This window comes from Chaetura pelagica, unplaced genomic scaffold (assembly GCF_000747805.2).
Source record: "Chaetura pelagica isolate M959 unplaced genomic scaffold, ChaPel_1.0 scaffold11, whole genome shotgun sequence".
Classification (NCBI taxonomy): domain Eukaryota; kingdom Metazoa; phylum Chordata; class Aves; order Apodiformes; family Apodidae; genus Chaetura; species Chaetura pelagica.
Window position 1 is genome coordinate 2,318,444 of NW_009952694.1, and position 27,482 is coordinate 2,345,925.

The 27,482-nt window shown below is 38.3% G+C and overlaps 1 protein-coding gene across 1 annotated transcript in view; it reads right to left on the reverse strand.

The window, feature by feature from the left end:
- Window positions 1-27,482, reverse strand: part of BAZ1A (bromodomain adjacent to zinc finger domain, 1A) — a 65,118-nt gene that overhangs the window by 22,010 nt on the left and 15,626 nt on the right. Inside the window, exons 4-17 of the mRNA XM_009993934.1 lie at window positions 21,923-22,066; window positions 17,222-17,323; window positions 15,936-16,023; window positions 13,977-14,111; window positions 13,186-13,288; window positions 9,232-9,398; window positions 8,383-8,478; window positions 7,403-7,541; window positions 6,832-6,978; window positions 3,829-3,924; window positions 3,479-3,703; window positions 2,653-2,818; window positions 2,267-2,380; window positions 1,001-1,125 (exon numbers count right to left, since the gene is read on the reverse strand). Of these exons, the coding sequence (XP_009992236.1) occupies window positions 1,001-1,125; window positions 2,267-2,380; window positions 2,653-2,818; window positions 3,479-3,703; window positions 3,829-3,924; window positions 6,832-6,978; window positions 7,403-7,541; window positions 8,383-8,478; window positions 9,232-9,398; window positions 13,186-13,288; window positions 13,977-14,111; window positions 15,936-16,023; window positions 17,222-17,323; window positions 21,923-22,066 (1,847 nt within the window). The remainder of the gene's footprint in view (window positions 1-1,000; window positions 1,126-2,266; window positions 2,381-2,652; window positions 2,819-3,478; window positions 3,704-3,828; window positions 3,925-6,831; window positions 6,979-7,402; window positions 7,542-8,382; window positions 8,479-9,231; window positions 9,399-13,185; window positions 13,289-13,976; window positions 14,112-15,935; window positions 16,024-17,221; window positions 17,324-21,922; window positions 22,067-27,482) is intronic.

The window sequence follows — 27,482 nt, forward strand, 5'->3', positions numbered from 1 at the left end:
GTTACATTACTTTACAAATTTAAAAATATATATATTATACATTTTTTTTCATAACTTGTAGCAGCTGAAAATACTCTAGTTCATTATTGATTCCAGTTCTCCAACTGTAGGAATGGAATAGCACTTGTTTGCTCTCCAGGCACGTCTCAAACATGTGCATTTGAGGAACTTGAAATCCTCTTTAATACCTCATTGTTTTGTGATCACAAAGCTGTTGTAAACCTGCAAATCTGCATTACTGGAAAACTCAGAATCTCTTTCCTAGGTACTATTAGGAAGTGTACAAGCTTGTAACCCTAAGTCCACAATGATCCAGGACTTTCATTGGCACAGATGCTAGCACAAAGCCTTCAGAAGAGGAAGATACAGATGAGCTAGCAGCTCAAAGCCATCAATATTTCATCCTCCTGTGGTGCTATCTAAGCTTAGTGACACACACCAGGCTGCGCTGGTTGCTGCACCACAGCTCCTAAGCACACTGACTGCTGAGGAAGTTAAAACTGAGGGTAAGTCTGATTGCATCTTAAATAGAAGGCATGCTACTTTATTAACAAAGTCAAACTAAACCCAACCACTCAACGTAACATTTTCTTATAAAATACCTGTTGTTTCTGTAACTTCCTGATAAAAAGAATCAAAACTACACCATGCCCTATTATATGAGACGTGGATTTTTTTTCTCTACTTATAACTGTAATGGCGTGCAAGGCAGTAGCCTGGGTTTTTCTAGACAAAAGAGGAATCCAGATAGCAAGTGAGCAAGACAAAAAGAAACAGCAGTGCAGAAGAATGTACATCTGACTGCTAGAAATACAGTAGGCCAGCTCAACACACTTAATAGCATTATGAGCATGTCTGAGTATTGTGTTTGGTTTTTTTTTTCTTTTCCTTTAAAAACTTACAGAAAGGGCTAATAATTTATAAAAAATTACTACAAAACAGAAGAATTTCCTGTGTGCACACCTGCACGTGTGCAAAAGAACAGACATTACAGCATTACCTCTTCCTCGTTTCTTGTTTGGTCCCAGCTCTTCTTCATCCTCTGTCACTGTGTCCATGTCTTGCTCTTTGCGTTCAATTTCTTTGCTCTCTGTACTAGTATCAAGGTCTTCACGTTCCTCCTCCCTGGCACAACAAAGTAAACAAAAAGTGTCTAACTGACCAGTCACCTATTAAAAGCTGAATGGAATGAAAACAAAATACACAACAGAATACAGCATCTTCAACACAAACAGTATTTTCCCTTCAGAAGTACTTAAGCTAGTTAGAAAAACTATAACGCTTTAAAAAAAATAAAGTCATAGAATACAACCCTGAAGACACCCAGTGACCTATATGAAAAGTTCCATATTAAAGTCTAAAATCTGCTCTTTGCTATTCACGTTTTAATTTGAAGAGCATTATTATTATCAGATCATTTTCAGAGATATCTTAGTGTAGTTCTACTGACCTGAATTATTTTTTTAATAACTACAGTAATGTGTGTTGATCAAAATGTATATTGTTTTATAAAATGCATATTTTACACATTTTTCCTCTACTCTAGCAAGTATTAAAAAACATCTATAGAACTACATGCAACCATTACAGGGTTAACATATTTTTATGATTGTTTCAAAAACATTGCACAAATCTGTCATTGACCCATACTCACCTTTTTCCAGCAGACTTAACTAACTCACTTCCTCAAGCATGTAAAAATCTAGTGTTGTATCTACAGTATGGGTTTTTTTTCTGAACTCATACAGCTGCATGTACATGAGTTGTACCACCTGAAACCATACAGTTTTAGTAACAGAACAAAACCCCTTGGTTTTACAGACATCATCTGGAATATCACTGCATTTTGTTTTAAAATGCTATTAAACTTGATTAATAAACTGTTACGTGAAGTCAGTGTTAGCTAGCTCTAATCAGACCAATTCCTCAAATTAGAAAGCAAACTAGAATGGTCTATTAGAAAGATATTCAGATAAGAAATCAATACAAAACAAAAACAAATGCAAAAAAACCCAACAAGTTAGATTTTGCAAGTTTCTCTTGTCAGTAGCTAATACGGTCAAACTTTTGCTAGAATTATAATAAAAGTTAATTTAAAAAATAAAATCACTTTCATAAAGCAGTTCTAGAACATGAGCAAGATTAAAATATAGATTAAAATATACCTTTGTACATGATCAAGTCAATGAAAACAATATAGGTAAGGTCTGGTCACACAGCTGAAAAGTGCTACATCAGTGAATTACAATAGTACTTCATATCATACCCAACAGATCCTTCTACGGCAGGATGTCTTTGCTCCTCTTCCTTCAGCTTTTCTTGTTTCTCTTTCATTTTTAACTCCTGTTCTTTTAACCTTTCTTCTTTCCTCTTACGTATCCTAACCAGAAGAAGAATACAGAAAACCAGTTGCAATTACCTAGTATCTGATCTAGCCACATCTTTTTTCTCTTATAGTACAGCATCATCTAAAAATGAAACCAGTGTTAGAAAACACAATGCTTAGTATAATAAAGTTTCACTCTTGTCTAATGTCTCAAGAAACCAATATAAAAACACAAGCACTGCCATGGTTTCTCATACCCCTTTTGCAGTTGAGGAACTGATTTAATTTGTAGCAACAAAATTGAGCTTTCCCTCTCCCAGTTTTACCTCGCTGCTGCCGCCTCTCGTTCTTTGCGATGCTGTTCTGCCTTTAGTTCTCTGAACTCTTGTTTTGCCTGTCGTAGCACATCAACAGAGTCTTCAATGAAATCTCGAGTGGAGACAAGAGTCAGAAGTTTCCCACAGAGGGCATGAAGGATCTTCATCTTTTCTCCTAATAAAATTCAGACCAATTTTTCTGTTTCGTTATACAACTGATAAACAAGCCTTACCCTTATGCTCTCTAAACTGAAGATTGGTTTCCACTTAAGAAAAAGTGAGCAAACATATGTAGTGCACCAGCTGCACGTGCAAAGGGGCATTTCCTGAAATACCTGCTTTGCTCAGAGATGCAAGGCTTTATATTTTTAATTTATTAACTTTAGCACCCAAAGAACTCAAATGCAATATTATCTTCAAAATGAAGATATTACTAACAATAATTTTTTTCTCCAATTTCCAAATAACAACAACAACAACAAACAACCAAAACCAGAACAGCAACAAAAAGCAAGCGCTGAATCAAACACTCAGGTGTCTCTTCCAGAGAGACCCCCTTCTGCAAGTAAAACTAACATTTTTTTAATGGGATTTTAAAAAGCTACTCAGAAGCCATAAGACTACCTAGCTTTGCAATCTGTGATATGGTGGGACCTGCTTTGGGGGTCTGGAGCACAGGGGGTGGGTGTTGGTTTAGGTGACCTCCAAAAATTCTTTCCAGCCTAAATTATTCTATGACACAGTACATTTTGACCATTATTCATCTGAAGCAGTTACAAAATGGGTAACTTGACGAGCAATACAACCATCTCTAACCTTTCTTGTCTCTCATTACCTGGCAACAAATCATACACTGAGGTACTTGAAAGTTTCTTCAAGAGACCAGGATTACTTAATCTCAGCTCCATGCAAGCATCATCAGTAGCATCAAACCCTCCTCGTTTCTGGTAACGGTATTTTGCATTGGCTGATGTTACATCAGCACCTGATGCTAGAATGTGAAGTCTGAGAATCTCAGAAAGAGTGCAGCTATCAAGATCCAAGTTTTTCAAGTTGCAGCCTACAGTTGAGAAGAATTAACAGTTATTTTACATACAACAATTAAATGTATATAAATATTAAAAATGTGCTTTAAAATACAGAGCAAAATAAGAAGAGTAACAAACAAGTGAAACCCACACATACCCTGATGTAACTGGGGCCATGCAGCTGCCAAAGTTGCAACTGCAGACAGTGCAGATTTTGTGGGGTCTGCATCTTCATCCAAAGCCTCTGTTAAATCTTTAAGGAAATAAACACTTTATTCTAGTGCAAATTAAAACTTTTACTGTGGAGGGGAAAAAAGCAAGCTGTTTTTTGAAAGGTGCAGATAAAGCAAAAAGAGGGCCAATATTTACAAAAGCATCAACGGATTCAAGACTCAGTTCACACACCCAAATTAAAATTTACACATCTTTAAATGCAACTAAAAATCCAACTAAAAGCTAAGGACATGCATCACATGCTGTATGCTGTTCTCCCTATGTATAAGTGTTAAAGCAAACCCAATGCACAAAACATGCACAATGGCAACATAAAAGGCAGCAAAAACAAATCTGTAAACACACTTGGAAAGCAAAAAGAAAGAGCAATACAAGAACAACTGTCTTTCATTCCCTCAAATGAACTGTTATTTCCTATCAACATTTTGTTTTTAGGAAAGACCATCCAAACCAAGGAGACATTTTGATACTAGTTACCACTATTCACATGGCCCTACCTACATGTAGCTCTGCCTCTCTGCACAAATACAATTACATTACAAAGAAACCATATTTCAGTAAAACAAGCATCTGCACTTAATAAGGAGCATTATCCATTAGCAAACTGACCAGGAAAGCAAGGCAGTGAAAGGATGAAACAGCAAAATTCCTATTTCTTAGACAAAAGGTTCCTTAGCACTTACAAGTATTTCTCCGGAGGGTTGACATTTCTTTTTAGCCTTTTATACTATTTCAACAATTTCCCTTCATTCAAGTCCAAATCATAAAGCAGTTACAAAGTCACCAAGCCAATAAAGAGCCACAGATCCAAACTAGACTACATAAAAAGCAAATCCATTACAGTGTCTCGTATGATGACTGATGTTTGAAAACTGTCAGCCAGACACTGCAAAATTGACCTCTGCACCTCCCCTCTTGCTGTATCTGCATAGTAGGGTTTGAAAAAGTACCGTAGACACCAAAATCCCACACCTATGGTGTTTTCTGTTGCAGAAATACTGCTTGTACAGAACTTCAGTGAACTAACATGCTGACTACTACTTGTTTGGTTAATCAGAACTGCAAAGTCAAGAACATGTAATCCTTTCATGGGAAAGATGATGGCTAAACAGACAAGAAAATAAAGTTCAAAGGCAAGTGAAAGATGATACACTGCCCTGCCCATGACTCTTCTAAACTAGAAGCAAAACAGCAGATTTTTGCATTTGCTAGCCCCAAATAGTAAGATTAAAATATGAAAGTTACATCACATTTTTTCTGATCAGTCCTATGAATAATAAATAATCTTATCAACTAGTCTATGATTACCTGATAATGGGATTCTTCTTTATATTGCCCAAGTAATGCTCTCAGTAGTTAAAAGATACAGTAACTGCTGTTATTTTAAATGTAACAATAATTAAAATATAGTCTATATTTGTTAACACCATCAAAGCTGTAAATTTGCAATTATGAAAGCAGTTGATACTGCTGAAGATTGTGCTCATGTTTTGTATGAAGACATTTTGTAGACTCGACATAAATCCTAAGCGTGAGAGTACACATGGTCTTCAAGGGAAGAATTAAAGGAACCTTCCTGCACCTCACACAGCTGTCAGGGGAACCACAGGATTCACTTGATCTCAAATGGGAGTGCTCATATGGTCCTATCTTCCTCTAAAAAAAAGGTCAAAAGTTCTTTCATTTGACAGTGAATCTGGTAGTCCTTAAGCACAGGACATAATGGACAATACCAGTGGGCCAACAGTTGCCTTCCCACCAAGCACCGCAGAAGGCAAAAAAGTTGGGTGAAGTCTCACACCTCAAATTCAAAACACAGAAGGTATATGCAACAATAACATCTTAAAATATTTTCAAGGCTTCCAGTCTGATGCTTCTTTCTACTTCCTCAGTTACACCAACACTCTTTTTTGAGAGACTATCCCTAGATACTCGATGACTGTAACAAAACAGTCAGATCAGTTCCCTGATCCACATCAAGGCCTCATAAATAGCTGAGCTGAAAAAAAAAGAAACACCTTGAAAGGGCACTAAAAAACAAAACTGTGCATAGGGGATATAAAGAATACTTTAACTTTGTGTTATTGACAAACTCTGCAAAGCACTCCGTGTAGCATCAGTAAGATCTGACAGGTAGAATGCTCTGCAGAATGAGGCTTAGAGCACTCCCAGCCCACCAACAAAACAGCTGAGCTGCTTAAACACAGAACAGGAACAGCCTACTAAGGATGAAACACACATGTAATGTTCCTGACCACATACATTTGGAACAAAGCCTGCACTTCCTTCTGATCAGTAGAAAGCACATAGCAAATGCCTCTGAAATCATGGGCAATTTCAGCCTTAGAGTGAAGAACAAAGGCAGAGTGACAGTGAGGTCCTTCACTGAAAAAAACAGACATGGTAAAATCTAGGAGCTGTGGATGCATACTTCTAAGTCTTGAAGGACAGCGAATATTGATAGTCCATTACAGTTGTGCTGGGGAGGTTTAGATTTTAATGCAGTTAAGGTCAAGACTTTTCTTTTTTTAATACCTACAGATAAAGACCGTTGAGAAAATTGAGGAAAATGCCTTGTTTCCTGACCCTCAGGAGAAACATCTAACAGTGCTGAAGGAAAAGGAGGAAGGTGAAGACAAGCTTTCCTCACCTCCAAAACATAAGCAGTGCTGTTAAATGCTTATTATGCATTCTTGGATACAATTGCAGTAACAATGAGCTTGATTTTTCTCTAGTCGACCCAGGCCCTGCCCTCCATGCACAGTTTAAAGCTTCAATTTCAGATAAATGAGAAAAAACAAGTCCATTTACATACAATACCCATGCATAATAAGGCAAGGTTAAACAAAGGAGTGCCATAAATCATGCAGTTTAAAGTTAATTCCAGTGGAATTTCAGTTTTCAGCAGTAAAATTAAGGATCTGACCTTTGGTCTCAGCATCAGCTATTTGATCTTTGGCCACTTCCTCTTCCTCTTCGGCCATTGCCTGAAAGATGGCAGTCAGGAAGAAAAACAGCAATTCACATAGTGGGCCTTCAGTGTCATTTCCTACAAGAGCTTCCTCTAAAACTTCTGTGAATAAAGTTTAAGAAGCGTCACTTTTGCCGCAAAGTTGGAAAACCGGTATGCACTGAAGAACTAAAACATTTTTTTCCCTCACTTATGATAATCAAGTTACTTTTCCACAATTTACTGCAAATATTCCTAAGGTGATGCTGTCAAAACATTATTTTCTGAATATATAAGTGCAAGTGTAAAGTACAAGTAAACATTTTAATAATTAGATTAACAGCTTCTACATTGAAATTAATCTTGATTAAGAAGTTGACTGTGAAGAGAGAACTGGCTTGATATGCACATGTAAGCACTGACATATTAAAACCACACAGAAAGTTCTGTAGCACTGGTACTTGGGTGCACTTAAGGCTTTTGGTTGTCTGGTAGGAGAAGGGACACCACAAAATTGGGGCACCTTGCCACATAAACAACAACTTGCCTAAAGTCACTCCTTCAGGAAATTCATCTTGAAGATCAAAAAGTTCCCCAAAAGCATATAAAAACTCCAAAACCATGAGAGCATCACCAAAGATCTCAGGAGGAAGTCTCGTCTTCACTGGCATTGGAACAGGAAGTTCCTGCAATCCAAACAGGACAACTTAATATTGTATTTGTTTTCTCCAGAGTATATAAGTGAGACAAAACAGTCTATGATTCTAAAGAGTCTATCTGTTGGGTTTCTTTACATTTTACTGAAAACTGTTCTGCAAGACACATATTCAGTTATCACGGTGACATCTGTGGTAGCAAAAGCTTTTAAAACTGAAAAACATGCAAGTTGGACATAAAACTTTTAATATAAAAAATTACTCATGTTCACAAAGTTGAATGATTTTGTATCTTTGTTTAAAGGAACTCAACTCCAATACAAGAACACCAACTTTCAGGATTTTTTCTTTAAACCTGTGTTATTTCACAAGAGTTTTTAATTTAAGTTTGCTGGAACTGTTAAGACAAGCCAAAATAAACATTCTTAAAAAGTTACACATTATTGCTTGCAAAGACAAGCAAAAAAAAGGAAAACATTCACATAAAAACACACCCATCTAATACTAGGATATGCACAAGCAAGTCTCATGACTGTGTTCTGGTATTTGGGTTTTTGTGTTGATAAGGCAGTTATGATAGCTGAAGGGAGCTGATGTAAACACGTCAGAAAGACACCACCTCCAAATCACAGAACACAGTATCTAACACTGTGTTTGACTTTCAAATTTATATCTTGATGCAGCACTTCAAGATTTGTCTTCACTTAAGTTTCTTAGCAGATAAAGGAATTTCCAGAAGGATGACCCCTTGACACAAAGCTGGTAGCTCACAAACATTAACAAAAATAATTGCAAAAAACTAAGTTTTCAGAAGAACCAGCTTGGAGATCCTGTAAAATCCAAGCTTGAACTATTTTAAATTCAATCCTACCTTAAGATCATCACACTCCATATCTTCTCTAGGCTTACTCCACTGTTTCAGGTATTCCACATATTTTCTTTTTTCTTCACGCAGCTTCTCTCTTTCCTAAAAGATTCACAAATGCATACATGGTCAGATTGCCCTATTATAGTTTCTAAAACTGCACCACTTACTATTTCAATCACACTGAAAAATAAAATGAAAACATACTTCATTACAATGAAATAATCTAATGGTTTTTATTTTGTATAAGATATTGGTTAAAAAACGTTTAGGAAAACAGTGGTGATACTTTGTTGCATTGGAGATGGGGTATTGTTAAGGATTTTTAATCAAAGTGGCTGCAGAAAAAGTATCTAAAAATAAAAGCATTGATTAAAGTTGCCACAAAAAGGCACTGTTGAAACAGATCATGGATGTGGCTGTGGCAGAATATAGTGGAATAGATAATTTCTTCATATTCAAAGTCACAAAGTTATTTAGTAATTTCAATCCAAAGAGGAACAGCAAGGATTATGGATTTGCAGTACAGTGTCTTGAACGCTTAAGTAGAAGCCAACCATCAGATCAAATTCTGTCATGCATTATTGGCCAAAAAAACCCAACCAAACCCACTACATTCTTTCAGAGGAAAGTTCAAAGTGCACTTTTTGTGAAATAAGATTATAATATAGAGGATGTTACCTGGAAACACAAATCCAAAATTGTATCTTATAACTGCCTATTCTGAAGTGCCTTTCTATGAACTGAAAACAGTTACTGAAAAATAACTTGAAGTCTATAACGGCTACGATACAAGTAAACTAGGAAGCCATTATACTGTTCTTATATAAAACACATATACTGCAAATGCATTACTTTTTCCTTTTCTATTTTGAGTCTCTCTTTCTCTTCTTTCCTCTTCATCCTTTCTTCTTCCACTATCTTCTTTAATTCTTCTCTCTTTTTTTCCTTATCTTCTTTCTCCTTTTTCTTAGCTTCTATAGCATTTGCCTTCTCTCGTTTTAATTTAGCTTTTTCAAAAGCTATAAAGGAAAAAACAAACAAACCAAAGTTATATATTCTTTTATGAAATGTTTATTGTATTTAACTGTGCTAAATAGACTAAGCATTTTATAATTACCATATTAAACATATATTGTTATTAAGACTGAACTGCTTCTCTGTCAACCAGAAATTTAATCGCTTGCAAGTTCTTTAGAGAATCCAAATTTTAAGCTTAAGTATTATACGTTTTACAAGGTTGTCATCACTGTGTAAGTCAAATTTATCTGCTTTTATGAGTATACAGAAGTTTATTACTTGCTTATTAGTTCCTATCAAGTGACATATAAAGATGAGAACTGTTTCCAACTGCATATAATTACAGCAACATATTTAGTAATGACTGCTTAACAAAAACACATCACAACTAGGTGTGGCATATAACCATGAAATAGATGGAATCATAGAATAGATAGAATCACAGAATGGTTTGGGCTGGAAGGGACCTTAAAGATCATTTAGTTCCAACCTCTCTGCATGGGCAGGGACACCCCACTAGACCAGGTTGCTCAAAGCCCCATCCAACCTGGCCATGAACACTTCCAGGGAGGGGGCATCCACAACTTCCCTGGGCAAGCTGTTCCAGTCTCACCACCTTCACACTAAAGAATTTCCTTCTAATGCCTAACCCAAATCTCCCCTCCTCTAGTTTAAAGCCATTACCCCTTGTCCTATCACTACAAGCCCTTATAAAGTCTCTCCACAGCTTTCCTGTAGGCCCCTCTCAGATACTGGAAGGCTTCTAGGAGGTAACCCCAGAGCCTTCTCTTCTCCAGGCTGAACCACCCCAGCTCTCTCAGCCTGTCATCATAGGAGAGGTGCTCCAGCCCTTGGATCATCTTCATGGCCCTTCTCTGGACACTCTCCAAAAGCTCCACGTCTTTCCTGTTTTGGGAGCTCCAGAACTGGACAAAGTACACCAGGTGAGGTCTCACAAGTGTGGAGTAAATGGGCAGAATCACCTCCCTTGACATGCTGGCCATACTTCTTTTGATCAGCCCAGGATATGAGTGGCTTTCTGGGCTGCAGGTGCACACTGCCAGCTCCTATTGAGCTTTTTATTGACCAAGATCCCCCAGGTCCTTCTCCTCAAGGCTGTTCTCAATCCATTATCCCCCTAGCCTACATTTGTGCTTGGGATTGCCCCAACCCAGGTACCCCACTAGACCAGGTTGCTCAAAGCCCCATCCAACCTGGCCATGAACACTTCCAGGGAGGGGGCATCCACAACTTCCCTGGGCAAGCTGTTCCAGTCTCACCACCTTCACACTAAAGAATTTCCTTCTAATGCCTAACCCAAATCTCCCCTCCTCTAGTTTAAAGCCATTACCCCTTGTCCTATCACTACAAGCCCTTATAAAGTCTCTCCACAGCTTTCCTGTAGGCCCCTCTCAGATACTGGAAGGCTTCTAGGAGGTAACCCCAGAGCCTTCTCTTCTCCAGGCTGAACCACCCCAGCTCTCTCAGCCTGTCATCATAGGAGAGGTGCTCCAGCCCTTGGATCATCTTCATGGCCCTTCTCTGGACACTCTCCAAAAGCTCCACGTCTTTCCTGTTTTGGGAGCTCCAGAACTGGACAAAGTACACCAGGTGAGGTCTCACAAGTGTGGAGTAAATGGGCAGAATCACCTCCCTTGACATGCTGGCCATACTTCTTTTGATCAGCCCAGGATATGAGTGGCTTTCTGGGCTGCAGGTGCACACTGCCAGCTCCTATTGAGCTTTTTATTGACCAAGATCCCCCAGGTCCTTCTCCTCAAGGCTGTTCTCAATCCATTATCCCCCTAGCCTACATTTGTGCTTGGGATTGCCCCAACCCAGGTACAGAACCTTGCACTTGGCCTTGTTGAACTTCATGAGGTTGGCACTGTCCCACCTCTCCAGCCTGTCAAGGCTCCCCTGGATGCCCTCCCTTCATCCAGCATGTCGATCACACCACACAGTTTGGTGTTATGAGCAAACTTGCCGAGGGTGCACTTAATGCCATGGTCCATGTCATCAACAAAGATGTTAAACAGCACTGGTCCCAGTACCAATGCCTGAGGGACATCACTCATCACTGGTCTCCACTTGGACATCAAGCTGTTGACTGCTACTCTTTTGGGCGTGACCATCCACCCAACTCCTTATCCACCGAGTGGTCCATCCATCAAATCCATGTCTTTCCAATTTAGAGACCAGGATGTCATGTGGGACAGCATCAAAAGCTTTGCACAAATCCAGGTAGATGACATCAGTTGCTCTCCCCTTGTCCACCAATGCTGTCACCCCATCGTAAAGGACCCCCAAATAGGTCAGGCATGATTTTCCCTTGGTGAAGCCATGTTGCCACCAACCACCTCCACATTTTTCCTGTGCCTTAGCAGAGCCTTCAGGAGGATCTACTCCATGATCCTGCTGGGCACAGAGGTAAGACTGACTAACCTCTACTTCCATGGGTCTTCCTTTTTCCCCTTTTTGAGAATGGGGGTTATGTTTCCAGTTTTTCAAAGTACCTGGTATTTTGCTACCTTTCCACATCATCAATAAAGTACTATAGTAGCACTTTGTAAGAGACTATGAATGTCAGTGATTTCTGTCCAAATTAAACTTCATTTACAGGTGAAATGTTTAGATTGATATCAAATTACATTAATAGCATATATCTGAAATTGTACTTTTAGGCTGATTGTATGTATGGGACCATGCTTTTCAAACAACCAGTAGAACATGTTGCTGTTTTCTAATTAAAGGACTGCATCTTTAAAAAAAGTTTATAATCATAGGTCAACATTGGGCCAAAAATGAACAGACTAATTTATTTATTTAATGGATTCATCATCATTTTGTGTCCTCAACAAAGAACAGAAAGTATTTTAAAAGTCTAAATATCAACATGCTGTGGCATCTTTTTAGTGAGGTGGCAGAAAATAAAAAGAATACATTTGGATCTCCATGTTACAAAACGTACCTCAAGGCTGATTGCCCTTTCATTGTTTGAAACTGTATGTTTCAAGGGCATTGAGTTTTGGGGTGCAACAGGGTAACACAAAGATAAAATTAAGTAAGAATGAAGCCTTCTAGAAGCTGAATTAGTGCCACAGAAGAAAGGAAGCAGCTATGATGTTGGTCAGCTTGTTCTGTGCTGTCATTTCCAGCCCATAAACAAATAGATGCAAGTTGTGCAAAAAAGTGGACACTGAAGTTTAGTGGAGCCTGTTAAACCTAGTGTCCCTATCTCCTATAGAGAAAAGGTACTCACTGGCCGGAGACAACTTTGTAGTTATTTACTGTATGTAATCTTGCAGAACGTGTAGACGTGCCTTAAATATCTATGCACACACATCCTCAGAAAGGGCTATTACAGGTTTAGAAAGCATTCACTACCTAAATTTTGGGTTAGTTTTTCAATGTATGGGTTTTCTTCATACAACAGATTAATTTAGGTTAAATGTTCATGTTTTGATATACCTTCAGTTAATAATTTTATACATGACTTCAGAATCCAAACTTGTGCAAAACTTTATTTTCTTCTTTATTTATCTGAGATAGAAATCAACACAGCTGAACAGCAAGTTTCCTGCATTTCCCCAGTTTAGTAAAATAAATAAATAGTTCAGGAAACAAGCATTCTAACCACTGTAAGGAGCACTTGGCAATAGTGCTGTTACAGTGTACTCATTACATTTTCCTTTTGAAAGGTACAAGCCCCAAAATACTCTAATTATGGAGTGCTGTCAGACCTGCAAAAACTGGTTCTACTAGTCATAGGACTAAAACTTAACTTACCCATGGCCTGCGTATCTTCCTTTTGCTTCTGGAACCTTGTCTTTTCCTTTGTTACTTTACTTTTGTTTCCTTGGGTATTTTGATTAGCAGTAATCTCATCCTCCTGATGGAGGAATGGAGTGGAAAAAAGAACATAATATCTACAGTGAAATGACCAGCAATAGATATTCCCAATTTTTCAACAGTTGTCTCAAACAAGAATAAAAACAGACTGCAAGAGTTTCCCACAGACATACTAGGTACTCCAAGATCCTGCTTGATGAAGGCGAGCGAGTTTGGAGCGGGGGGGGATAGCGTACAGGAAAAAAACCCAAACTCAAAAATTTTTCTTCCACCTTTCTTTTTAAATACAGTAGTTTAGAGCACTAAGCTTCACTGTGTTTAAAAAAAAGACAAGTCACATAACTGTATCTCAGGACAAGTGACATTATTGTATCTAAGAGTACAAATCAATGTTTTTTTAGCAAATTATTTATTAATCATTCTCAGAAGGGACAAGTACTCTATGTGCCCTCATAACACACTGAAAAGCTAGTTTCTTGGTAGGATCACAGAAATAGCAGAAAAATAAGAAGAGAACGTATCAAGTATTGTCCCTTTTACCAGCTTAACTATAAAACAATCTACTTTAATAGTAATTATGTAATACATCCCAATTCATCCTTCAGTATAAAAAGAATGCAATCAACCTTGTATTTCAACTGTTTGGAAAGTTCAGAGAAAATGGAAGAACTTAAAAGACCATGCTGGTGTGTCTTCACCTGGAATGAAATAAAAATGTTATTACTTACAAGACCAGCAGATGCCCTCTTTGGGGGTCTTCCCCGCCGTCTGCTTGCAGGACTGAAGATAAATGTAGGTGGGTCATCAGGAAAGAAGCAGGAGAATTTTTGTTCTGCTAGATTGTATTTTGCAATTGATGATGCCTTAGTAGGAAAGATGAAAACAGGTATTAATTGTGAAATTCCTATCTTTTCATAAATATAAGCTAATTAATGAATCATTAATTCACAAAAAAAAAGCCAATAAAAGTAACTAGGTTCACAACTGGTTAGCTTAGGATAAGAAATAAAACTCTGAAACAGTATAATTGTAGAGTTAATCGACCAAGTGGGTAACAATGCAAGCAGCACACATTTGAAAAGAGAATTTGGCCTCATTTGGTAAAAATATATTTCTTTAGATGCCTTTTAGCAAACACAGCTGGTTTGCTAAACCAGAAAGTTACTGAAATGTGTTGAGGAGGTCTTTTGAAAGAAAAAGATTAAAAATTAATTTACTGAAGAATCACATGAATCTCTATCATACTTAAGTGTTTCTGGATGAGGATATATTTTATGCCTTCTCTCATTCTGAATGCCAAAGTCTCCTTTCAAGTCTGCATTTTCAACCCAGTGGCTTCAGGAAGTCTGCTTTTATCAAGTTATATGGATGAGGATACAAAGGAGATGCTCTAACTAAGATTTGTTCACCTCACTGCTGAAATGTAAGGCTATCAACAAGGGAACAGACAAACACTCCACAAAAGCCCAAACAAAGAGAAGATGACAAATGCACACATATGCAGAAAAGAACAATTTTCCTGAGGCACTAGAAAGCATCACTAATAGATCCCTAGACCCAGCACACTGTATCACATCAAGGACAATGTGATTCTTAATATGCCCAAAGAAACATGGTGGTTTCAGCTCTATTTTCTTCCATTTCCATTTATTTAAAAAAGACACACTTCAAATTACTAACTTATTTAGAAATTAGCTGCCTTCGTTATTTTTCACAACTTTCAGAGGCTAGACTCTCACTGATGTTCTCATCTCTCAAAGCTTTCCTGTGCAGAAGGAGTAGCTACACAGCTGTATGAACAGCTTAAACACACACAAAATACAAGACCTAATAAACAAACATGCTACTTTCTAAAAACAAGATGAAAATAAGAAGAATTTCAGGGTCAAGGCTGTAATACATAGTGAAAGAGTCCAGGATGTCCTGCAGCACAGCAAGCAAGGCAATGAAAATTGCTGCCTACTTGATAAGCGTGTGGAAAGCTGCTCTATTTAGCAAAAGGAAACAGAAATTCTCAAAAGAGTCATACTGCACAGACTAAGATGTGAACTTTAATCTGAACTTGTCCTAAGTATCACCATACATCTTGACATAAGATAACAAACGCATGCATCTTAACATCCTCAACATCAAAAGCCTCATGAAAAGCCCATTTCAGCCACCTGAACTCTTTCGTACTTCTGCCTCAGTAAAGAACTAGAGATAGAATCCAATCTACAATAAAATATTTTCCAGCTAAAAGCATTACAACAGAGTAATACTAGCTTATTGTACCAAATACCATCTGCATAACTTGAAGAACAAAAACTCATGTGTTAAACTAAGCAAAAACACACTATGTTTTAATACATAACATTTTTCTAGGTAAAAGCTCCCATTTTTATTTTAGGGCCTTTTCAAACTGGCAGCTAAAGAAGAAATTAGACAACTAAATTCTGCTTCGTGTACAGAAAACTACCATCAGGTTTACAAATAAAACTTAATAAAATCCTGTTCTTACAGAAAAAAAGTTGCAGTATTCATTCTTCTATTTTCAAAAGTCAAACACTAACTCAATATATTATACTTGAAAAAGCTGAACTTGATGTAGTTTAAAAAAGGAGCTCTGAGCAGCTAGTAGAGAAGAGCAAAACAAAAGACTAAGTAGGGTCAATATTCTATCTCACAAGTTATTCCTTCTTACTTACCTTAGTTTTAATGACTCCATCATGTGGTTCACAGTGTTGTTTCAGAAAAAGTTTAAGTTTATCACGAGAAAAGAGATGTTTCCTTCGGCTGTATTAGGAAAGATAGGTAATATTATCAACTAACATCTTCAATTATTGTTTAAGTAAAGCTGACAATACGTGCAAGAACACATTTAACAGATCATATGATTGACTCTTTTATCGTTTTCTTAATTATAAATTATACCCTTACCATTGTGCCTAACAGCCATTATTTGCAACCCCAATTCAATTGAGAATGGGCCCATGTCACTTATTAACAAAACAAAAAACTGTTGTTTTATACATTCATAATTTTTGTTTCTAGATCCTGGTGTATGGTCTTTCATACATACATACATACATACAAACTCCAGTCTATTCATCCCCACATAGAAACATTCCATTATATCATAATAGCTTTTAAAATTCTCAAATAAAACTGAAGTCCAGTTGTTTCAGAAGAGGGTGAAAACACACAAACAAGGGCAGCAGGAAAGCAGCATTCATATCTCTCAAACAGAGGGGTAAGGCACAGAAGTCTGAAGCCAACAAGTGAGAGGGATGAATTGACACACTGCTTGGTCAGGCTGTAATACTATTCACGCTAACTGGCTTCCCGGGAAATCCACACTACGTCATGGGAAGGAGGAAACCAGCCATACAGGAGTAGTTTGTGAAAAAAACTGATCTAGATTCATGTTGAAACTAAATTACTTAAACTCATGGAAGTTGTGGGTTTTTTCCCTAAAGTACCCAGTTTATAAACTTTTGATGCACAATCTAGTCTAAAAAAAGTTTTAACTAAATTAAAGATTAAATAATCTTATTTAAGAACCAAAAAATCTTTGCAGCTTTCTTTTTTAAAGCAGTAAAGCAGTCTAATTGTTTCAAACCAGTAATGGCACCACACAGAGAGAGCTCACAATGCCAACAGTTCATCAATATTATAGAACAGGGTTCTCAAACTTTTATTCACCTACTCCATCAGTGACAGCAGTAGGTAAACGTATCCGAAGCAACCATAGGTCTTGTCTGTGTGCCAGTGAAAGCACTGAGACTTGTAAGGAGTTGGTATCTGTGTTAACACTAGTAAAGCTTGGAACATTTGCTACAGAAAGCCTCTGAAACACAGTATTTTGTCCAGTGCCTCCCATTAATAGTTCTAACATATTACTTTAAAATGCCACTTCATACCAAAACCATCTTTCAATGACTTATGCAACTCACATAAAGTAAAATTTTAATTTTCATATACTCATTTTTACCTTAGTTGAGATGCTTTAACAATAACAGTTTCATATAGATCTTTTTTCATAGGTTGAACTTTATATTTGAACAAAGAAGGATCAATTATGGCTTTCTTTTCCCTAAAAAAGAAAAAATAATAAAAATTTAAGAAGTTAGCAACAATCACAAAACATCAGTCTTCTATTGTACGTGTTTCATATATTTATACATACACACAATGGACTTCTTGAAAATACTCAACCGTATTTAGCGCAGGCTGTAAGATTGTAACTTCTGATGGTACCAAAGAAGACCTATTCACTTCTGCCAACTTTTTTGCCACTAGATTTAGATCTGCATCAAAGCCAGTGAAACTGTATGGAACAGGAAACGGTATAAGGGGTGTTGGATTTCTTAGCAGGGAGAGAGGAGATGCGAAGGGAAGAACAAAGCAGGAGATAAGAAAGAATCATCCCTATCCCCCAGAAAATTGTCTCCTTTATACTCTCAGTTGTGAGGGTAACAGGAAGACAGGAAAATGGAGAAGATTACGAGGAAGAAGTCCAAAAGACAGAGTTAAATTACAATAATAAAAATAGTATCCATGTAACTACAAATCACATTTCAAAATTAATAAAAAACAGGTGTAATATTTTTCTGAAATATCAATTTAGAAATAACATCTCCCCCAACAACATTCTGAAAATAGCCATTCTGAACCTCCAACAGATAATCTCATCTGCCCTTCAATAACTGTGGCTCACCACATGACCTGGATACAGATTTCTGCTTTCAGTCCTGCTGTATTACATTCAGACAGCATGGTCTTAAGATGGCTTTACCAGGAAACTTCTGAGACCTTTTCCCTCAGAGCTACCTTGTCCAAGACATAACTATCTCTATCACCTGGTCCAAGTCTTGCTCGAGCTACCTGTATCTTGCAGTACTAACAGAACTAAAAAAAATTGTACAGAAAAATACTGATGATTAGAGCATCAGGAATGCATGTAAAATTAATGCTGTCCTCTTTTTTCCCAAAAATACACAACAGCTTTTCTTCTTCTCTTTGACTAAGTTTGGGAATGGAAAAAGCTCCATTGCAGAATACTAAATAAATAACAATCATTTATGGTCTCCTTCTGCTACAGTGCAAGCCTTACATAGAGGTTACCTGTCAGTATAGTGATCCTGACTGAAGCACTGACCTCAGCACACCTTTGAAGGCTGTCACTGCCAAGCTACTCTACACCCAGCAATAACAACAATTTTTTTGAATCAGACTAGAACTTCAACACGGAAATACAGCAACCTGAAGCCTAATAACAGCATGCTGGTTATAGTGCTCTGGGAACAAGACAACAGCACTTTGCAACAAACTTCAGACTTTGAACCTTTTGATGAAGATTTTAAGCTGTCACTGATCCAGTACTTTTGTCTTTCCTTACAATACAAATTACTAAGACCTGCCATTAGTATTACTGGATTCAGGGAATGGAAGGGAGAGAGGAAGAAAGGAAAAAAATAAGAATTAAAGATAAGGAAGGATTTTTTCTACTGAAGATATCGCAGCTACAACTGCACTTTTTAACACATCCTATTCATAATTTCTTCCCCAAATAGAGGCAGATAAGTAGGTTGAAGATGGTAAAAAATCTGGATGCTAAGGTGACATTTTAATAATTTCCAAAAATTTCCTATTGCCTCTGCTTGCATCCCAAAATTTGCAGAAATAATTAACCCTTCCCCAAAATAAAGACGGTACTTCAATTAAAATTCAATAAACACCCAAATCTACTGTCAGAAACCAGACAGCAAACCAAGAAGAAATTTTTCTTCTAGTATTTCTGATGTGGTTGCTGGTTCACATTAGCCATAGTCCTAGCAGCAGGCATGCCATTAATTAAGTTGGAGCTAGTATTGGATATATTTGGCAGTACAAGTCCCTCAGTCTCCAGTGTGCTGCTGAGTGCTAAAGCAAATGCAGGAGTTCACCCTTACCCCCAAGTCCTACAATTTAGGGTATGAACACTGTTATTCTATGATGACCACTATCCTACAGGATTAGAGGGTCCCAGGGCATAGCATCAATGGCTTAAGATCTATGAAGATTGCTACTTTTTACTTTGCAACCCAGGCCTTACAAAGCAACTTGTTTTTCTGAGGGACTGCAGGAGTGAGAGCATCCTGGCCTCTTTCTCCCTGTACAACCTCAGCTTTTACTGCAGAACACAACAAAAAAGGTCAGCAATTCAATAAACACCCAAATCTACTGTCAGAAACCAGACAGCAAACCAAGAAGAAATTTTTCTTCTAGTATTTCTGATGTGGTTGCTGGTTCACATTAGCCATAGTCCTAGCAGCAGGCATGCCATTAATTAAGTTGGAGCTAGTATTGGATATATTTGGCAGTACAAGTCCCTCAGTCTCCAGTGTGCTGCTGAGTGCTAAAGCAAATGCAGGAGTTCACCCTTACCCCCAAGTCCTACAATTTAGGGTATGAACACTGTTATTCTATGATGACCACTATCCTACAGGATTAGAGGGTCCCAGGGCATAGCATCAATGGCTTAAGATCTATGAAGATTGCTACTTTTTACTTTGCAACCCAGGCCTTACAAAGCAACTTGTTTTTCTGAGGGACTGCAGGAGTGAGAGCATCCTGGCCTCTTTCTCCCTGTACAACCTCAGCTTTTACTGCAGAACACAACAAAAAAGGGCAGCAGGAACACTTGTACAGAAGACTCAGCTATTTCTGCCCCACACAGGCAGGAGCAGGGTCAGAGAAAGGCTGGGATCTCTAATGACATCTATTTTCAGTTAAGATTCTCTAGCCTTACAGATTCTTTAGGAAAAATATTTGCAGATGGCCCATCAATCTGTGCTGTGCTCCCCTCCCCCTCTCTCACAAACACACCAAGCATCTGCTGTACCATTGTTTAACGGCACTGCAGCTTTGCACGAAGCCTGGGTCTCAAAACCTGGATATCTGAGTGCAGACACTGTGGTTCTGCACATACCAACTTGACACTAGTCCCAAGGCAAGTAATATCCATATTTTCCATATCCAAGTTATTCCATAAACTGAAAAATATAGTCCCTGAAGGACTAGGGCTGCAAAACTATGTCAATCAGTTCAGTGGGATTTCTAGTTGCTATGAGTAAGGGTATAATCTTAGATGTCAGTATACAAAAGTTGACAACAATGCTCTACCTTCAGATAGGTTTTACAGGTACAGCAAGTAATACTTTCCAAGTTTGCATATACCCAGAAGCTAACTGAAGTCTTATTACACTCCTGCATTTGTAACACTCTGTGTAGAAAAAAGACTCACTTATAACTTACAGAAAGCATTTTAAAGCCTTAAAAGGTTTGCAATTTAAGCATGTAGCATAAATGCTAGGTATGCCACAGAACAATGCTTCAAAAATTTGTATATTCTCACAAGATTTCTCTTTCTAAGATAAATAAACTGCTTTCCCTCCTTTCTCTGCATTGTCAAAATAAGTAATTGGCTGGAGAGAACCACAGACTGACTGGTAGTGTAAGACTCAGTCTTACTACCAGCTCTGCATGCATGGAAGTGACAGCAATATAAAGGGATCAATCCCACAGTCAGCTCCTGTGCACGCTTGTATTATTCCAAGAATAACCTCCTTTCAAGTGCCATATGCCTTGTGGAACACAGAAAATGCATTTATTTTGTCAGAGACGTAGGACTCCTTCATGGGCAACTTGGACATTGCCTTTAAGATACAGCAGAGAATTTTAAAAAATATTTATCCCGTTTTATTTTCTTAGCCAAGTGAGAAGATCCACCCTAGCTATTCAAGGCATTAAGTCCTCATGCAGCAATCAATGAGAATGACTTCTGCATTCATGTGACATCTCCAAGTCAATGACAGTTCATATAAAGCCTGTATGCTGCTAGATTCCTGACAGGGGTCCAGTTCAAACACTCTTATTTCATCAGGAGTGTGCTTGTGAAGCTCCAAAATCTTTTTCTCACTATACTGCTAGGATAAGCTGCATATGTAAGCTCAATCACTGGTCAGTAAAGGGACAGTCCAAATTAAACACTACAGTTACAGCCATGAAGCTCTCTTATTCGGTTATTAAGCTATTCCAGCCTATAGATGTTTCCTTAAGAGAAGACATGTAAAATAATAATCAAAGCCAAGAGATAAAATAGTGTATATTTACACTTACACAAGCACAATGAAGAAAGCTTTGTACATTTTTATATTTTGGACACAAACACATTAAGTCTCTGCAAGGACTTTTCACAGAGTTCCCATAAGTGTATGTCCTCTTGTTATATAAGGCAATCTCAACTTTGAGCCTCATAATGGAAGTAATACATCATGCTAAGTAGCACCAGACTGTAGAAATGCAAAATATGACTGCATTTCTAAGCTATAGCAGCACAGGTTCTGCAGCAGAGAGAGGCCTAGTGATAGGCATGCATGGCTCATCGACTGTCTCTCAATAGCAACACCATCATTTCAAACAAATTAACAGTATTATTCTGTAGGTACTCCATGTCTCACAATGTACAGTTCTCTGGTGGATAACACACAGCAGAAATGGCACCTGTGAATATTCAGCTTCCCATCTCAGCTGGCTGAACAATCACAATCCATACAGATCAAGCAATTTGTTTTGGTCAGACCCTGCCATGTCTGCTTTAGTCTTATTTCCACCCAGCCCAAATGCTTTATACTGTAAAAGTATCATTTACCCGTTTTGTGCAGAGCTATTGTGCGTTTCTGAGTCATCGCTGTCGCTGATGACAATTGTGTCTCCATCAGTGCTGCTGGCATGGCCGTTTGCCATTCCATTGTGATGGGTTGGAGCTATGACTTCCAAAATCTTACACTGACACCTGAAATAAAACAGACACATTTATTTCAGTCAAAGTCTTTCACTAGTGCAAGGAGTCTAAAGTTAAAGCAGACGCTAATTTAAGAATACCTGTATAACTGAACATTGTATTGTCTACTACATGAGGGAATGAATACCCAAAAGCTTTGCACTGAAATACTAAGTAAAATATTAATTTCACTAGTTCCATCTAAGTTATCAGCTTCACTACTCAATACAAGAAATCAAGCCACTGGCAGAATTGTGATGGTAATTATTTTTTTCCATTCTTAAGTTAACTAAAAGTTCACTTAATGTTACTTCAAAACTATTCACCAAACCTTTTACATTTATTTTGAAAGCACACTAAGAAAAGCAAAAGATTTTCACATCCCAAAGTATTCTTACTTATAAGAGATGATCTTCTACTGCTGTCGATGACCTAAATAAACAAGGCTGAAATGATCATTATGCATCTAATCTTAATAATGGCCCATTTATCTGATGACACATATTAAGGCTCCATCTGGCATGCACACAATTGACAAAACAAGTCTATCCCTTTGCCATCATGAATGCCAGCTATAAAAGGCAGAATTAACTACATATTAAAAAGTATAATTAATCAACACTTCATGCTGAGTAACTGTATTATAGCTGGTTCTTAACCACTAACTTTCACCCCTATCTAGAATTCTATGGTTCATATATTTTTAGTTTAATCTCCTAAAGCATTGTCTGCTTCATGAAAGTTAGTATTGCAGTCAATGGATGCTGTCATGTACTACTACTACTACTAAAAGCTCCATGGGAGGGGGAGACGAATAACACTCTTCTTTGAAATTAATAAAATGGGGAGTAAATTAAGAACAGGGCTTGAATTAGCACAGCATCATGCCCAAGTTAAAAACAAACGAACAATAAGACCCAAACAAATCTATGACAAATTCTAAGTGTACTTCTATTTTAGCTGAACTCTGGTAAAAAGGAAACTGTCAGAATACTTAACTCTTTCTGCAAGCAGACGGTACTGTACAAAATCTGCATACACTCAAGAGAAAAAAAATGGGGGCCAAGGAGGGCAGACATAGAAGATGCAGAGGGAGAGAAGTTGAAAACAGTAACATCTCCTGGGTGGCATTCACTTGTGAATTTAGCTAGGACCAGTAATACAGTCTGTGCCTGTAGCTGTCCTCCCCAAAGCTCTCTTCAACAGGAAGAGCGCTCCAGGACACTCCAAGGGGATATGTAATTTTAAAAAATATAAAATATATTTTTTTAATTGTTAATATCCCTATATGTTCCTAAAGATGACAACATGACCAATGCGTAATGGCCTACAGGGAGAGCAGAGCTGCTTGAGTGCAGAGGCAGCCCGAGCCCGGCAGACTCGCTGACCACAGGCACGCTCCCATTCCAATGCAGCCAGCTCTGCTGCCAAAGCTGGCTGGTTTGGGACTGGAAGACACGTTTTCCTAGTGAGTGGAGCCAAAGCAAATTAACTGTTTAATTCTAAATAGACTCTGTGCAAAGACCCAAGAGCACTCAAGTATGTAATGGAGACAGAGCCTAGTGGCTGTTTACAAACTAAGCCCAAGTCCAGCACGGCATACGAAAGTGTGGCCCGGCACCAGACTCCAGCTTCGTACCAAGGGAAAAAAGTCTGTCATTACACTACCCTGGTTTTCCAATACTAGGAACATCACAGCATCCCCTTCATAATAAATAATATTGAGCTGACTGCATGACAGAATGCGTATTATTATGCTGTTTTTCTAAATCCAATAAAGATCACCTGCTAGAAAAGTCTTCTTAGTATAATTATTTCTGTTTCAGACTACAAAATAAATTCCTTAGAGAGTTCAATTTAATTTAAAAAAAAAACCACTTTAAAATTAATTTCCAGCAGAAAATAATCAAAAGCACCATTGCTTAAGGCTACTAACACTTTTTCCAATTTGTTTACTATCTGAAGACCACAAGAGGGAGCGAATAAACACTGAGTTTGCAATCACAGTAACACAGCCACATAAAAGCTAAATCCCAACCTCCGCTACCAAATGGCAGCAAAGGACAGAGGCTGAAACACACACACGCAAATCAATCCTTCTGGACAAAAAGACTTAAATACTTAGGCACTAAGGATTTTACCAACATTTAATTTACCTGTTTATCTGTCAGCCAGCCCTGTAATTTACAGAGTATCACATCACCTTCTGGAAGAATGAAAATTATATATTCTGTACACAGTAAGTAGCAAAATCCCCAATACAGCTACCACTTTTTTTTCTTTTTATTATTAAACAGGGAAAATGACTAATGGAACAAGCTATCACAGAAAGCAAGTCGATAGACAATGCCTCCATTCAAGTAATTACCAGAAATCTTTGGAGAAGGAATGAAGTGAAACACATTATCTGGTTCAATAAAAACATAATCCAATGAAATTTAATGATTACTGTTAGACAGGGGATTAAAGAAAGTGATGCAACCATTCCTTCTGGCATTAAAGAAGTTTTAATCTGCAAATGAAGACTTCTTTTAGCCGTACTACCGTGAAGTTGTGGCTAATAGCAGCCAATTCCCTGGGCTAAGAGAGGCAGACACTCTGCTTCTCGAGCACAAACAAAGCTCTACTCTTCTCAATAACAATCATTCCTCAAGCTCACTTATTATGCCTCTCATTTTATACCATAAGGCACATAAAACAGCAGAGCTGAAAGCTGAAGCCAGACACTAAAATGAAGCATGCTATTTGAAATATTCCCAAAGAGAATACCTTAAGATCTTTAGAGTTTATGTGTAAGTCAAACCGCCCTCACTCACTATTTCCCACAAAATAAGAACTGGAAGTACCTCAATCCAAAAAGACAAATATATTAAAAGTTAATAAATACATACCCCAGCATCCCCCTAAGTCAGGAAGCACTTTCTTCAAATAGCAATAAATCTTGTGAAAAAGCTTACAGCCACACTAAATGAATCCCAAAGGTATTCAGAAAAGGACCAGATAAATTGAGAATAGCCACCGTGGAGTTTTAAACAGCAGTCCCAGCAACTCCAGCTCAGACACTGACAGCCAAAAGCTAGAACAGTAAACCTGCAAAAGGATTATCATGTACCCCAGTAGTTTCGCGTACCCCTTTCTCTACTGTCGGCTGCTCTCAACTACAGAGTACAGGTCCTCTGACCAGTCCCAAGGATGCCCTTTATGCTCATAGCTCTATTTTTTTGCTAAGCTTAGAAACCAAGCTCTTTGAGGTCATTTTAGGTTATGGAAAAGGTTCAAAGAAGTGGAACATCTCCCTTAGGAGGAAAGGCTGAGGGAGCTGGGTCTCTTTAGCTTGGAGAAAAGGAGACTGAGGGGTGACCTCATCAATGTTTACAAATATGTAAGGGGTGAGTGTCAGGGGGACGGAGTTAGGCTTTTCTCAGTGATGACCAGTGACAGGACAAGGGGTAATGGGTGTAAATTGGAGCATAGGAGGTTCAAGGTGAATATCCGAAAAATTTTTTTTACTGTAAGAGTGACAGAGCACTGGAACAGACTGCCCAGGGAGGTTGTGGAGTCTCCCTCACTGGAGACATTCAAAACCCACCTGAATGAGTTCCTGTGTGATGTACTCTAGGTGACCCTGCTCTGGCAGGGGGGCTGGACTAGATGATCTCTCGAGGTCCCTTCCAGCCCCTAAGATTCTATGATTCTATGATTCTATGAAGTGCTCAGCCTGTATGATTAAATTTGTTAATTTTTGAAGAAATAAAAGAACAACACAGGAGCCCAAAATTTTTAAAAAGAAATCCAGAGAAAATATCACCAATGCACTTGTTGGTTTTTTGGTGGTGGGGTTTTTTTGTGTGTGGTTTGTTGTTGTTGTTGTTTGTGGGGTTTTGTTTTGTTTTAATACCAGTGCCTATCTCCTTCTCAAATGAAAAAGAAACTGAGAACTTCCACTGATTTTCATGAATTTCAGGAAGGGCTGGTCAGCTGCACATGTGGAAGACGGTAACTGACTCCAGCATTCTGTGGGCAAGAGACAGTGACTGGAGGCTGCAGCACAGGACATCGTTTCTCTGGAAACCCAGCTCCATCAGTATCTCTCTTTAAAACTGATTCTGGGCTGTGCTTTGAAGAGCATCTTAACACAACTAGCACATAACTTTAAGGTAGGACTTAACCTTGTTATTCCCAGAAGAACCTTAAGGAAGCAGCAGGCTGTTTGGGGTATAAAAACAAACTTCGCCTGCAGCCTCAGGCTGCTTGCTGTATGGGATGCAGAGATGACTTAACAAGCCAACACTGCAAAGAGGAGGAAATCTTCCCTTATTATTCTTTCTCCCTGCCAGACATTTGCGGTGGAGGTTGCTTTTTGTAGCTCTGGCACTCAGTATCCTTTACCAATTGCCATTAAACTGAATTCCCCTTCCTAATAAAACAAGAAAAACAAAACAAACAAGCCCAAAACTAAACCAATGTGAAGAGCTAGGTATATATCTGTCCTATTCGCTACTTCAAGCTGCTCACTGAAGAATCTGATGAGAACCAAAGCATGTGCAAGAGGCAAATACTGGCCACAGCAAAAAAGCTGAGGAGGAAGGAAAAGTAGTAACACCTCCCTAGAAGCCCTGAGACACACTGATTTCTGTAGCAGCTCAGTAATTTCAGTAGTTCATCCTTCCCAACTGAGTAACATCTAGACAAATGAACACTGGGTCACTTGGAGAGTCTGTTCTTGGGAAACCACACATGTAACAAGGTAGTTGGGCAAGACTTCGTACATACTTGAAACTCACCAGTAGTCCAAGGAGAGAGTGATTCTGGAAAACTCAGAACAAAGGTGAAGTGTAACTTACTTGCCACAGTTCTCATTCTTTTACCTCAGCAATTCAAAGGCACCTACACAAGCTACTACAAGTTGTGGGACAAACAGTTGCCTCCATTTACCTCTGCTGAAGCAGCAGAAGAACACTGAAGTAAAAGAGAAGCTGCAGTTCGCTACGTAACCAGGCCAAAACCAGCTATCACAGGATGTCAAGTGGAAACCTGAACCCTGCAATTACCAGGCCTCTCACTTCACTTGGATAAGTTCTTCCCAAATGCTGAGTAGGCCTTTATATCCAACCAAGGCTGGAGTTGGAAGCTGTGAGAGACCACTTCTTACTGCGCATCACCTGCGCATTCTAAACAAAAGCTTTTTGATCTGGCTGGTGCTAACTACTGTGATATAAATAATAGTCTGGCACTCTGCTATGTCCTCGTTTCAGTTCAAAACCCAAGATTCCTTGAAGACGCAGGTGAGTTACAAAAGTGCCTCTATATGCTTTACTATAAGCAGACAAAAGCAGAAAACTCTTTAAAATGGGGTGGTGGAAAATACTGCAATACTTTGAGGCCAACAAAAAGAAAACAATAACCAGCGAGTCAGAAGCAAAAGAGA